This window comes from Sitophilus oryzae, unplaced genomic scaffold, assembly GCF_002938485.1.
Source record: "Sitophilus oryzae breed Bouriz unplaced genomic scaffold, Soryzae_2.0 scaffold_466_pilon_pilon, whole genome shotgun sequence".
NCBI lineage: Eukaryota > Metazoa > Arthropoda > Insecta > Coleoptera > Curculionidae > Sitophilus > Sitophilus oryzae.
Genome location: NW_022147047.1, coordinates 2,818,745 through 2,833,764, shown reverse-complemented (window position 1 = coordinate 2,833,764; position 15,020 = coordinate 2,818,745). Strand labels below are relative to the sequence as shown.

At 32.2% G+C, this 15,020-nt stretch overlaps 1 protein-coding gene across 2 annotated transcripts in view; it reads right to left on the bottom strand.

Moving 5' to 3' along the window:
- Window positions 1-10,329, bottom strand: part of LOC115886051 (xaa-Pro aminopeptidase ApepP-like) — a 130,528-nt gene extending 120,199 nt beyond the window's left edge. Inside the window, exon 1 of one of the 2 annotated variants that reach the window (XM_030905078.1) lies at window positions 10,066-10,329. In XM_030905078.1, coding sequence (XP_030760938.1) covers window positions 10,066-10,093 — 28 coding nt within the window. In that variant the 5' untranslated portion in view covers window positions 10,094-10,329. The remainder of the gene's footprint in view (window positions 1-10,065) is intronic. The other variant, XM_030905079.1, reaches the window with a different exon arrangement.
- Window positions 10,330-15,020: the final 4,691 nt, after the last annotated feature.

Sequence of the window (15,020 nt, the reverse complement as noted above, 5' to 3'; positions counted from 1 at the left end):
TCTCCGAAACTAAGCATTTTAGGACATACATTTATACGAACTCTTTTACTTAGTTTTATCTGCAGAATATGCTGCCGAAGTTTCCGGAATTCAGTTCGGACCACCCTGTATATAGTTTGCTAAAAAATTCATGAAAATAGGGCTAAAGTTAAAAAAATACAACAAGAATTTTCCGTTCCGTTTATTTTGCATATGAGTGTTTTTTTTTAATTGTGGCCCTCTTATAACAAAAGGTTACCGACCCCTGTTCTAAAGCCTTCTACTATATCAGCCATCACATCTCATGCCGTACAACCAGCGACCTAACTCTTCAGCACATACCTACGTGCCTTTCTGCGCTCCCCATAGAAAATCCACGTAACTTGAAAACACTCCCACACATCATTTTTAATTTCCCCAAATCCCCCCGTTGCAATTTATCGCAATCCCCCCATAATACCGATCGAATATCGAAAAATCTTACATATAACTCCCACAAAAACCACTTAGAACCAGTCTTGTACAAACGTTTACACAGGCTATGTTATTTCTTCAATTAACCTGTGTGTTTTCAAAACAAAAATCATATGTTTTTTTTTGGCTAATGAACAAATATCCTGTTTCACATGTGATGATTCTTTTAAATTATCTTCTCCACTTGCCCTTTTATACGCACACGTTCCTCCCGAAACCATGTGTGTCCTTTTATCTCTTCCCCGTTATGTTTCCTTGATGCTTATGTGGATTTTATTTCCAATGTATTCACGCATGACTGCACAGCCGATTGAAAGATAATCGGGGAAGTGCACACCGCCACACGGACACCTGTTCCAAGTTAATTTCACAATTTTTTCTCCTGTTTTTCTTGTGCGTGTCGCCTTTGGTGTCGCCCGGAAAGGCTTAAGACAAGGCCGAACCGCGGGAACGCTCTGACGTGCGATGTCGAAAGTGCCACAAGTGATCTTTGGCCATCAGGAGAACAGAAGAACGTCGGTGGTGCGGGGATCGGGTTGCTAGATGGAGAATTGTTGTTTGGGGAGGGAGGAGAAGCATCGTGCGGCGCGACGCGCTTGACAGAGGTTTTGTAGGGGATGGAGAATGTGTATTTCTTCCAATGGTATATTCCGGCGCATTCGCCAGTATTTAGAACAAATATACAGGGTTCGGTAATAGTGCGTCGGGCATCTGTTGCTCTTAGAATAAAAAACTTAGGAATTTTGTTTAAGTACAAACGTAAAGTATGTCCGAGAATGTATTTCAGGAAAGGCCGTGACACACGAGACGCGAGAGGAAAAGTGGTAACTTATGTGAGCTAGCATATTGAAGAAAAATGTGGGTCGATTTCAGCATAATCGGGGCTTCAGGAAGACGCCTTCGACGTTTCGAACGTATGCCTCTAAATCATCAGGATTTGTCTTAATTATGGATCGATTGGAACCAAACTCGGCACGTGGATAGAAGTACCTAAATGTAGTTCTCAGAGGAACAGACAGACAGACGAAAGTAAGAAGTTCCGCTTCAAACATGCGTTCATAGTGCACACACAATTTTTTATATAATAATTCCCCTGTATACTGGATTTAAGTCACTGGACAAATCTAGGTCGCGAATATAACTTAAAAAGATTAGTAGGGTGGAATAAGTACAGGGTGGGGTTAGCTTAAGGGTTTACCGCACGAAATTATAGCACGCTAGTGCAAAAAATGGTAATTAGTTAAGTCTTTTAGATTGATTCTATATTTAACCATGACAGTATAAGGAATGAATAGGTTTTACGAGTTTGACGCTAGTTTTACATCCTTAATTATAATATACAGGATGGTCCGAACTGTATTCCGGAAACTTTGGCAGCATATTCTGCAAATAAAAATAAGTAAAAATGGTCGTATAATTGTATGTTCGAAAAATGCTTAGTTTTGGAGATACAGTTCAACTTTATTTCGATGATTTTTCCAAATAATTTATGAAGTAATTTCATAAATTACTTTTATAAAAAAAAAATTTTAAGCCATTTGAGAACGTTCGTGAAATAGGCCACTTTTGAGAAACTGGTATACTGAACTTTAAAATTCATGAAAGTTATTAAGGATAATATTATAATATATTTTTTTTTATTGTGAATTGATTATATTTCTTATAATACATAGAAATAAATACATAGACAATATTACAATATATTTTTTATTTAATTTGAATATTGAGCTAGGAGTATTTATTGAACTATACCGCACTGGCCTGAAAAAATAACCGATATAATAGAAGGGTGCGGTAAAGAAAAGGTGTGGCACACAGTACATTTTGCGAATCTGATCCTACGCACACACATTCAACATAATTTCAACAAGTGGCCCATTATTCACCCAGCACAGGAACTAGCCCAGATTCTATTGAACTAATACAAGATGAAACCGTTTTTTGAACGCGCTCAACCGAGCATTTGATTTATAGCAAATGGAAATTGGTATAAGAGACGGCGGTTATCTTTTCGAGTGGTTCTAATAGCTATTAATGGATGATATGTGGCTCTAATTGAAAAATTACCGGTAGTTTTGATTTGAATAGAGGCCTGTTTGTGTAGAACTAAATGGTTTAAATTTAATTGGCCATCCTCGATTATAAAGCTAATAAAAATTAATACAAGGTGGCGATTCTTATACGTCGCAGAGGCTCCAAGGAGAAAGATAGTTACTATTGAAATGAAATTTTGTGACCATATGTAGGTTAATTCAGAACACTTTTTAAAAATATAGAGAGTTCTACAGGATGTCCCCAAAAAAAGTTACATATCAAAGTTGTGTTTTTTGTAATGAAACACCCTATATATTAATTGATTTTCGGATTCTGGGAGAAAAATAAAGGTGAGTTTTATAAGAGAAGTATATGACTAAACTGTAAGGTTTTTGACATATTTAACATTTTCTTAAGATAAAGAACAATTTTTAAATTACAATAAAAGCTACCTAAATTGGAATTTACCCGGTATAGCCTAATATGTAATTAAATTAAGTACTGTCTTTTAAATTAAATTAAAACTTAAAAAAACTCCAAAAAGTTATACAGGGTGAGACAAAATTAATATTGAACATTGGTCACCTTTAAAAGCATGTTACTCTTTTATTTTAAATGGAACACCAAGTATATTATTCCGATATTCAATGGAGAATTCATGTCTCTTCAAAATACTATTAAGGTTGCCTACCCCTCAAACAAAGATTTACCTTCCAAAAAAAATTGGGAATTAATTACAGGGGGACACCCTGTATAATTCTATATATTTTTATAAAATGCTTTCAGTTAACCTATATAAGCTGCCAAAATTTCGTTTCGATATAAACTACCGTTCTCCTTGGAGCTTCCGCGGCGTATGAGAGGCGCCACCCTGTATAGTATTACAAAATTTTACTGGCTTCGGTAGACTCCTTGCTGGTACATGTCAACTATTATTATATTTCAAGAATTCAAAATTTGCACCGCCCAGTATAATATTAGGTATCTGTCATAAAGATTGAAGAATGTTACAAATTATGCATAACAAATTATTTGTTGATGAGTGTACTAATTTATATTCTCGATGTAGACAGTCTAAGTACTTCCCATTACGCGTATTAGGTACATACATTAGAGTAAGAATTTTTCAATTAGTAGTTAACATCCAATAATACCATTAGTTCCAATAACGAGCTTAAGGTACTAAACTAACTGTGAATAATTTTTTAATATGTAGTAATTAGATCACACTTTTGTGTTATACATACAGGATAAGTCTAAAAAATAAGTGCAAATACACACACCGGAAAAGTCTAGGGATATTACAATTTTATCCAGCCATCGTCAGTAATTTTATTATTTGCATTTCTGATATAATAAAATTAAAATAAACAAATAGTTTACAGGACGTAATGGAAATAAAAATGCGAAATTTACCGAATTTTTCAAATTTACCTTGATTTTTATTGAACTCAAAAAATACACATATTTTTTTTATTCTAAACTGTGAATTAAAAAAAAAGATAAAACCATTTTTACTTAATAAAGGGTATGACCTCCTCTACTGTTCATTACATCCCTACATCGTCTCTCCATGCTCCTGATCAGGTTGAGCCTGCCACGCTGCATTCACGGCCCGAACCAGATCCCTACGAGTTTCACAAGCCATACCCATTCTCAAAATTCTTCTTTGGACCGCGTCCCATACGTGCTTGATGGGGTTGAGGTCAGGAGATTGTGCCGGCCAGGGTAAGACGTTTAATTGATGAGCATTGATAAAGTCACTTACCACTCTGGCTGTATGAGCCCGTCCATTGTCATGCATGAGAATGAAGTTTCTCCCAAAATCATTGACATATGGTAACACGACAGGCTCAAGAATTAAATCACGCTATGTGATTCCTCCTTCAAGAAAAACGAGATCGGTTTTTCGGCCTAACTGGACTCCTCCCCAGACCATAACAACTGTTCCACCTCGATAACGGTGCACTTCCTGAACATGATCCAACCAGGATCCAACCGAATAAGATTTCCCGATTCTCTCCATACCCTAAGCCTTCTCGAATCCGGATGAATTCCAAAGCGTGACTCATCCGTTAAGAGAACATTGGCCCATTGTTTATTCGACCACTGAACATGATCTTGAGCCCACAAATATCGTACCTCTCGATTTCCTCTCGTTAAGGGTTGAGCTCTCCAGGGGCGTCTGCTTCTTAAGTTGACCTCTCTTAATCTATTGCGAACAGTGTCAGGACTAACGGTTACATTATGTGTTTCCTGGAGAATTAAACTAAGCTCTGGTGCTGTAAGAGTCGGTCGGCGTCGAGCATTTAATTGTAAAAAATGATCTTGCTGAGGGGTAGTAATGCGATGTCGCCATGTGTGCCTTTCAGCAACATCACCACTTTCACGGTAGCGTGCACTTAATCGCGATATTACACTTTGCGTTGTATTTAAGGCTCTAGCTACGTCGATTTGGCGCATTCCAGCTTCGAGCATACCCATGGCCCTTAGCATTTCGTCTCTGTTAAGATGTCTATGCTCCATAATGTCGTTTAATACTAAACAGAGTTATTTGAATGAATTCTGGCCAGTTATCATAAAAACATAGCCAGTACAGGTTAAATTCGAACAATTGATGCTAGGTGCTTTTTATAGATTTGACATAAAATGCACAAACACTTCTGCAAATATCCCAAATTTTGAAATAACTAGTGTGACTACTTCGTTTCAATCGAAGTAGAAAGAATCGGCCTTCAAATATGTGGTTGTTTATTCAAAACAATTATTTTTAACTTTAATAAAATGATATCCCTAGATTTTTCCGGTGTGTGTCAGGACTGTTTCAGGGCTGGTAGACCTCGATAAAAGAAACATATTTCCTCTTTGCCGTTTTTGGAATATAGTAAGTCCAAAACAATCGAGTTATTTTACTTTGAAAATTTCCAAAAAAAATTTTGCTTAAATTTTGAGAACCACTGGATCTTTTCTAGGGTTTTTCTCTTGTAAATTTTAATCTACTACCCATGCAGCCATAATATTATATAAGAAATTAGGGTTTTTAACTAAAAACTAAAAAAAAATTTCACTATAATAAATACTTAATTTCTTACCTCACATATTTATTTATTGTTCAACATTATAAAAATAAAGAGAATATTTCTGCGCCTATTATGACGCTTTTTGACGATTTTATTTAATCACCGAGTAGTTTAGTAACATTAAAGCTGTAATTTTACTCTTCGTAAATAACAATTAGTAACAATATACACGAATTAAAAAATTCCAACTGGTTTCAAAGTAATAAGTATGCATTTTTTTCGTTAAATTACATTTTAATACCAACTTATTTGTATTTAGTCTGAGTCAGTGTAATTATCACAAATTAGAAGCTATTGTTACAATTATTATGTAATAATAGACCATTATTAACAATACACATTCAGTTAGTTCTAGTAATTATATTAGCATTATTTAACAAACCTTTTTTATTTCTGTAGTTGATTGAAAACAGTTCAAATTAAATTAAGCTTAAAGCTATAAAAATTTAAAATAGGCTTTCAAAAACCTCAATATTTACAAACAAAAATTTACTGCTACCACTTCGTATCCATTAAGGTTTTTATTTATAAAGTTTACATTTCTTATCCCACTTTTAGTGGTCAGGAATCTTGAAAAAATTCTAAATTTAAATCCACACGAAAAACAGATTGCTAGATTTCAGAGTGGACTGTTTATCATAAATCATAGGTGGCAGTGACCTAAATCCAAATGTATGTTTTTTTACGTAGAATTTAATTGGTCAGTCTTTTGGCCTTGAATCAAATTCTATTTCTCTGGATTATATCATTGGCAATTTTTTTGTTTTGATGAATTTTCAGTTTAAAAAGGACTCTAAATAAAACTTTTTATTATGATCTGTTAATTAATGAAGGATTGTGTTTACAACTTTGGAATTCTTAAAATTTTAAATGAAACTCATACCGAGAGTATGTTAAATGATCGTTAAAACAAAAATCTTGTTGAAAATATACATATAGAGCCTAATTTCACAGCAATACTGTAAGTTTTAGGGTATAAAAATAATAATAATTAGTTTATATGACGCCTGTTGTATAAGTTTATAACGTCTATGAAATATAAATAAAAAGATTTTTCAATTAATATAAGATAAACAATTTTAAAGTCAAAGTTATTTTCAAAAATATACAGGGTGGTCCGAACTGTATTCCGGAAACTTTGGCAGCATATTCTGCACATAAAAATAAGTAAAAAAGTTCGTATAAATGTATGTCCTAAAATGCTTAGTTTTTAGAGATACAGGATGTAAAAGTTTCATTTTTATTTAAACGTTTGCAAATAATTTCTGAAGTAACGTCAATACTGGGATAAAAATTGGTGTCTGGCAGTTTTTTGACATGGGAAATTTGATTTTGATGTCAATATGACTCCTATTTGTAGGGGGCGCCACCTACATGTGTTTTAACTGTTTTGAAGTGTCATAACTTTCGTCCGAAAAAATATACATTTCCATGACTTTTTACGTAAAAATGTCTCCTGATAAAAATCGCTACGAGTAACCGTTCTCAAGATATTTATAATGGAAATAGTCAATACATGTCATTATTGACAAAAAATCAACACGTTGGGGGGATAGTTATTTGACTGAAATAATAAATTCGGAAAATTTTTATTTTTTTGAATTAATCATAAATTTTTCTGCGAAGAAATGATGATAAAACAGTTTCTGTTGAATTTTTGGCACAAAAACATTTCAAATTTATCTTTTCAGGCTAATAACTATTTAGTCGACATGTCAAAAAACTCCCAGAGATCAATTTTCATCCAAATATTGACGTTACTTCAGAAATTATTTGAAAAAAATCGAAATAAAAATGAAACTTCTACACTCGGTATCTCCGAAACTAAGTATTTTAGGACCTACATTTATACGAACTTTTTTACTTTTTTTAACTGCAGAATATGCTGCCAAAGTTTCTGGAATACAGTTCGGACCACCCTGTATACAGGGTGAAGTACATACAGTATAGTAATCGGGAATATCTCGTTAGACAAAAAATACTACCAGAAAGATCTTTAATATACAGGGTGATAAGTCTCAATCAAGTGCAAATATTTTACGGTGTCGTATATTTCGATCCCAGGGAACACACGATGATTTTTTTCTCGAAAAAAGGTTTTTCAAAATTTTGTATTAAATATTCAAAAATATCTAGGAATATGTTTTTAGAAAAATTTTCTCAAAAAGTTCTCAATAGGCAGTGTTGCCATTCTGTTCCCTTATAAGTAACTGTCGAGTTAACAACATGTATAGCCTAAACGTCAAATTTAGTGATTGCCACAGCCACTGTACCATAAAGAGAAGATATGTGGCTATCTTTTTCAAAAATTAAATTGTCCAAATGAGCGATTAAAAAATTATCATAAATCATTTTTTTCAAATGGAAATCCACTTTTTTTATTTCACTCGTGAAAAGGTTTTTTTGTTACTTTCGTTTTTAAAATTTGTTAGTTTTTGAGTATACATGTTCCTGTACCTAAAATAAATCGTTTTTCCGGACACCCTGTATACTGTAACAATTAAAATAAAAATCCATATAGATATAAATATGTTATTCATCAGCAGTGCCGTCTTTACGTAAGGACCTGATGGGCTCTGGCCCCCAGAGTATTAAGGGCCCCAGCTCTAAAAAGGCCTCAAAAACGACAACATCGATTTTTTAAAGCTTATAATAATATTTTTAAATTGAAAAACGAATGCAATTTGATATAATAAAACAAGTAAATGCAAAAGTAAAGTGTTTTGGTGTATATTGTGGTAAATTATAGTGTTTTATTTTACTGTTATAACACCAAAAGTTCCAACCCCAACTGTAATAAATTGGAGGTATTAAATTATTGAACATAATTTTGCTGACGAGCCATATACCATTCACGGACCATGCTGTATTAGATCAGGAAATCCCCGACCGAATGTTCGCAAGTATTTAATGGCAACTTATGATGGAAAACAGTCAGAGTGATTTTGTAAGTCCTCCAAGATTCGAGGGGCTCCTTTGCTGTCTCAGGCCCGTGGCTCCCGATATACTAAAGACGGCACTGCTCATCATCGGTAAAGAAGCTATTAAGAAGAAGTTATGCTGTGCATTGGTTGCAATTTGAAATGTTTATTCAGTAAAAATAAATAATGAAACCATTGAAAAATCACTTAAAAGCTAAAATAAATAAATTCAGTCTCAAAATATATAAAAAATAATAATTATTCGATATTTTAAATAAAGAAAATTACCCCTTGATTTAATTTCCTAAATAGAAAATGCCATTGACAATTACTGGGGCCTGATAATTGATAATAATTAAGTAAATATCTGCTCCCATTTATACTGTTTATTGTTTATAGTTTGCGTATACGCATGGTTTGCATACTCCTCCTACAAACTGCTTCATAACTACTGAACTGAATTGGCCTTGTTTTCCAGTTGAATAAAAAATGATTTATTAAGATTCGGAGGCCCCCTAAAAGATGAGGCACGGGGCGGACCGCCCCTACCGCCCCCCTTTAGTCCGCCACTACTAATAAGCTGTGCATTTTTTTTAAACAGAATAATAATACGCGCTTATATATACCGTATGATCGAAAAAAAAGGCGCCCAGTGGGCTTGAAATGAACATCATCGATGACATTCCTCATATAATTTTACATATAAAATGGCAGCGATCTTTATTTCATAACCATCATTGCTGACGCCGTTTTTTTTTAATCATATTTTATTATGCATTAAAATTATTGTTACTGCATTTTCACAAAATTGTAAATATATTTCAAAAACGATTTTAAAAAGATGCGAAGGAGTGAGGCAAACACTAAACGAAATACTTTTATTTCTATCGTAAAACGAAAAATGGCACAATATACAGGGTGTTACGTTTAAAAATATGACTTTATTCATTCGGGATTTTGGGACATTCTATACCTTACGAAAAATAAAAAATAATTTTAAGTTGTATAGCTCTAGTAGTTTTGTATACCACCTCACCGGTCACAATTTCTAAAATTGTAATTTGTAATCATTTAGCTACCAATAAATACTCTGTGTAATATAACTCTGTATATTTGCCATGAGATCTACCTGATAGTATTTTTTATCTAAAATATATTTCCCGTTTTCTACATTTCAATTTGTCAACCAATAATCCAGTCAATCAATATCTCGTATTATATATTAATAGTTTTTTGTTACTGTTGATAACAAACAAAACAAAAATACCAAAAAAAAAAGATTATAACAAATAATTCAAAAATGATTATTATATACAGTATGTCCGCGTATCGTCTTTACTAAAGGACTTTGTGCTTCTTTAACGTTTTCATTGAGCAAAAAATATGACGTTTTGTAAGACTATAACCATTCTAGCTAGAGCAAGCAGTTTTTTTTAAAGAATCCATTTTTCTCAAAATGTTAAAAATAAAAAAGTGTTTTTTCTTGTAAAGACAATCCGGGAACATACTGTAGATACTCTTTTTATTTTTTTTAAAGCCGAAAAAAAAACATTTAATGTTCTTTAAAAAAAACTTACAGAGAAAAAATAAAGTAATTGCTTCCATTCCCAGTCTTCTTTTTATAATCACTGTTACTTAAGTCACTTTATCCTTATTTTAACGTTTTTCGCACTATGAAAAAAAAGCTCTTTCGCATTATTGTCTTACAAAACTTTAAACACGCGTCTTGTACCTCGCAATCCCGGAATTCTAAATTTATCCCAAGAGTCCCGACAGTTCCTAGTCCCGATTCTGACTAAACGCTCATAGAAACCGCTCCTGCAATATTGCGTTATAGTTTCGAAATTTTTAGCAAAAATAGAATATGCCAGCGCCTGCGCTTCAAACCCATTTAAATAGTCGGTTTTTACCCGCCAAAAACTGATGCATTACACAGTTTTTTCTTACTTTCAGAATGTAATTTTGTTAAATTATCTGAGGTTGAAAGGTTATCTCAATTACAGAGAGTGCTTTTGACGGTTCCATTCGAAAAGTGTACCAAAAGTTAATAATCATTTTCGTTAGATGTCTTTTTGACGATTTTATTTAATGTGATTTTGACGACACATAACCTATTGTTTCCATCTTTGAATAAGAAGACTAAGGAGCATAATGCTATCCATGTATTCATGCATGGTGGGCGGAAAAAGTGCCATAAAAGCACTCTAGGGTGGGGATCCTTGACAGTTCTGTTTGACGATTCATTTGACACATTTGAATTTGATTTGAAATTTTGTGGATTTGTCAGTCTTTAAGGAGCTTATTTTATGTTATTTATTATTTATTCTACTACTATGATAGTTGTATAAAGGTAGTAAATCTAGATGGAAATTGTGGCAGCACTTAAATTAACAGTGACACTATCGCGATTTATCGAAGAAGACTCTAAAATAGTTGGTTGTGTAGCGTGCGGTAGATCTCGGCAAAAATTGAGTGAAATAATGGAACAACTTTTCGCTAGTAAGTGACTATATAATATACACACGTGTAGTAAACCGATCATTTATAAAATTCACTTAAATTAACTAAATTATATATTTTTCTTGCATTTTAGCTTTTATTTATTACTTGTCAAAGATTAGATGTCAAAGAATTTAGATACGTTAATTTGACTTACCTGCTTCAGTAGCGTATCGGATGTTTGTGGTAATAAATACTTATTATAACTTTTCTATTTTTATTAGAATTATATATTTTTATAACAATTTTAATAACTACCAACATTTATTCACAACGTAAAATAAAACAACAAATTATTGAGTCTACCCCACGTCTACCCTACATCATAGTTTTACATTTTTTAAATAAAATTAGAAAGACACTGATAAACCGGAATTTAAGTCGGCCATCTTTGAAGCCCATCGCGGTATACCTAAGATTTTTGATATGCTCCTTCCTTAGTCTTCTTATTCAAACGTTCCCATGAAGCTACAAGTAATATTTCTATTTACGATTTGTCATTTTTATACCGAAATATGCCAGATGATTTAAATATATATGATCGAAAAAAAAACGGCGTGAAAGAAGGCTGGGGAATAGCAATCGATGATAATTTTGACGAAGTCAAGCCCTAGACGTTATTTACTTGGCCCATTCTAACATATTATGATTTTAGCTAAGTTTTCATATTTTTGCTTAAACAAATAGTGTTTTAACATTTGTCTAGAAATATCGCTGTCATTTTATATGAAAAATTATTTTTTAGGAGATGTGATAGCATTGATCTGTCTCGAGCTGTTTTTAGCCGACCATACCAATAGGTATCGTAGGCTATTAAGATCGGCAAAAAAAAAGTTTTTTTAATTTCACTCAAAATAAGTCATTTGGGTCATAAATGACCCAAATACAAAATATTTTCATAGTGTCTGTCCGTCTGTAACACGATAACTCAAAAACCGCTAAACCGATTTTAACCAAATTTGGCACAAAAATACTGTGGCACCCGAGAATCTGGCCATTAGTTTTTGGTGGGGTTGTGGGGATAGTAAGGGGGTATGGGAGGGGGTTGATAATTTAAAAAAATCGTAACTCCAAAATTACAGTAGCTAGCGAAACGCGGTTTTCAATTTAAGATTAGGAATAATATTTGCAACAAAATTTGTAATAACATCAAAATCAGTCAAAGTCGCAGTTTTTGAGATAAAAAAATTGGAAAAATTCCTTTACTTTGAAACTAAAAGAACTGCCCATCAACTTTTTATTAACATGTTTTAGTATAGGCGGCTATACACGTGCCTCCCGGCGCCATTTTTTTTTTTTTTCGATCATACGCCCTTGTATAATACTATTTTTTTAGTTTTAAGCTATTGAAGACGTATTTATATAGTTTTTAACATAAAGCATCTTTTCTATCTCTCCCTGGACAGGGTGAGTCTTAAAAACATAATTTCTTGATAATATAGCAACATAGGTAGCAGATTAAATTCACAAAAAAAGCAAACCGGGAAAAGATCCAATGGTCCTCAAAATTTAATCAAAAAAATATTTTTTTTTGGAAATTTTCAATGTAAAATAATTCCGTTATTTTGCACTTATTTGAAAAACGGTAAAGAGAAAATATATGTTTTTTTTTATCGACATCTAGCAGCCCTGAAATAATAAATAATTGCACTTATCTAAGACTCACATTGTATAAAGAAAAATATTACCCTGTATATCTACGTTTTATTTTTAATCACATTTTTCAAGTTGGCCTACCACACTTATGTGTCAGAAAAAATAATTCATTTTTTATAACATACTAGATATAATTTAAAACAAACTATTTTGTTTATTGCATACGCAAGGTCAAGAATGGATTATGCAATAGCTCATTATGAATCATTTATTTTAAATGCAAGGCATACATATAGTTTATATTTTTAAAACGCAATATATATGTCTGTCCTATATCATTTACAGATAATTTGCAAAGGGACAGTATAGCAGATAATTTGAAATTATTACATGTTCATTTCTTTAAATAAAAATATATTTAAACAATAGTTATATAAATAATTAAATATTATTTTTATTGGATTTTAAAAATGATCTAATTCCAGAATTATTAAAACACTTATTATAAAGGAATTGAAATGTCTCATTAAAAGCAGATCAAGCATGGTATGAAATTACATACATTTTAAAAGATTATTACTAAATTAGCTATATTTGTTCAGATTTACTCTATCTTCTCCTATTTTTTTAAATTGGAATTTTGAAAATATTAAAATCATATATAATATATTAAACTAATTTATAATTCAGTTTATAAAAATATATGATAAAAAAATAAAACATTATTTTTAGTTCAAATGGCCTTCCCTTATCATTAATCTTTGGTTATCTCATATTTACAATATTTTACAATAATTTATTATTTTACAACTCTATGATCATAATTTAATATTACTTTACTTGTATATCATTTTTTAGTTTTTCTATGATATAATATAGCCAATATATACAGTGTGACCCACTCAAGACCGGGCACCCTCCATAAAATCTGTGTTTATAGTCCGATTTTGATGATTTTTTTTTCAAATATAAAGTTTCAAAAAATGTACTTTAGGGCTCAATGTCATGTTATTTCACAAAAAACAAGGCCTACTTAATAAAGTTTTTGTGGTGAAAAATTTGCAAAATCATATTAGCGACTTTTTTTCAAAAAATTTGAGTACACCCCTACATTCGGCATCCCCCAAAACAGTTCTGTACCAAATTTCGTTTAAAAATATTAATTATTAATAATTCTGCAGTTAAATTAAATAATTCCCAATTTTTGCCAATTTAACGATGAGTTATCAAGCAACCCTTGAAAAAAACAATCCACGACAACGAGTTTTATTACAAACAATGATAAAAATACTACAAGCAACACAATAACCGAATAATAAGTTAAACATATTCAAATAATTCTAGTTGCTTCTACCAGCCCTCCATTCAGTTCAATACATTTGTCGCATCTTTTTCTTAAATTAACAGTTACATTCCTAAGCTGCTGTGGTGTAATATTTGCAGAAGCCTCTGTAATTCTAATACGTAATTCATCTACAGATTGAGGTCTAGACTTGTAAACTTGTTGCTTTAAGAAACCCCAAAGAAAGAAGCGGGCTATTTCAACCTATCCACTTATTTTCAAAATTTTCATTTAACCATTCCCTGACAACTGCCGCATTGTGCACAGGTGATCCGTCCAATTGAAATTTTAAATTCAAACGGGTTTGGCATGGTAAATTATGTATTGCATCCCAAAAGTCATTAATCAGAAAATTCAAAAACGTTGGACTATTCAAATTTCTCTCAAAAAAATATAGACCAATGATTCTATCATCAAGTATGCCACACCACACATTTAATTTCTGAGAATACTGTCTTCTTGTATTGATCACCCATTCAGGGTTTTCGACTGCCCAGAATCGCGAATTTTGAGAGGATACTACTCCGTTTGTACTAAATGTTGCCTCATCACTAAATAAAATTTCTTTTAAGAAATTTCTATTATTTAAATACTCTGCTTGAGCCCATAAGCAGAATTCTAATCGTCTAACATCATCTCCGTTTTCCAAAGTGTGTAAAATCTTTGGTTTAAAGGGTTTAACTTTATTAGTTCGCAAACATCTCCTAATATTTTCCCTTGGTATATCCAAATCAACACTGGCGCCTCTAATGCTTGCACGAGGATTGTTACGAAAATATTCTAATATTTCCTCATTCCGCCTATTTATTCGATGTTCCGGCCTTCTGTTTTTTAGTAAGTATTTTGACACACAACCAGTTTCATTAAAAACTCTATTTATTCGTTGAACCGTGCTTCTACTTACTGCAGGTCTGTCGGGATGTCTGTTGTTAAATTCTCTGGCAGCTTCTCCTGCTTGAAGATAGTTATCACCCACTAAACGAATAATTTCAATTTTATCCCTAATATTTAATTGTTCCATAATGCAAATAATATTTCTTGATACAACACTTTTCTGCGTGCTATTAAATTAATATTCAATTCTACGCTGCAAGA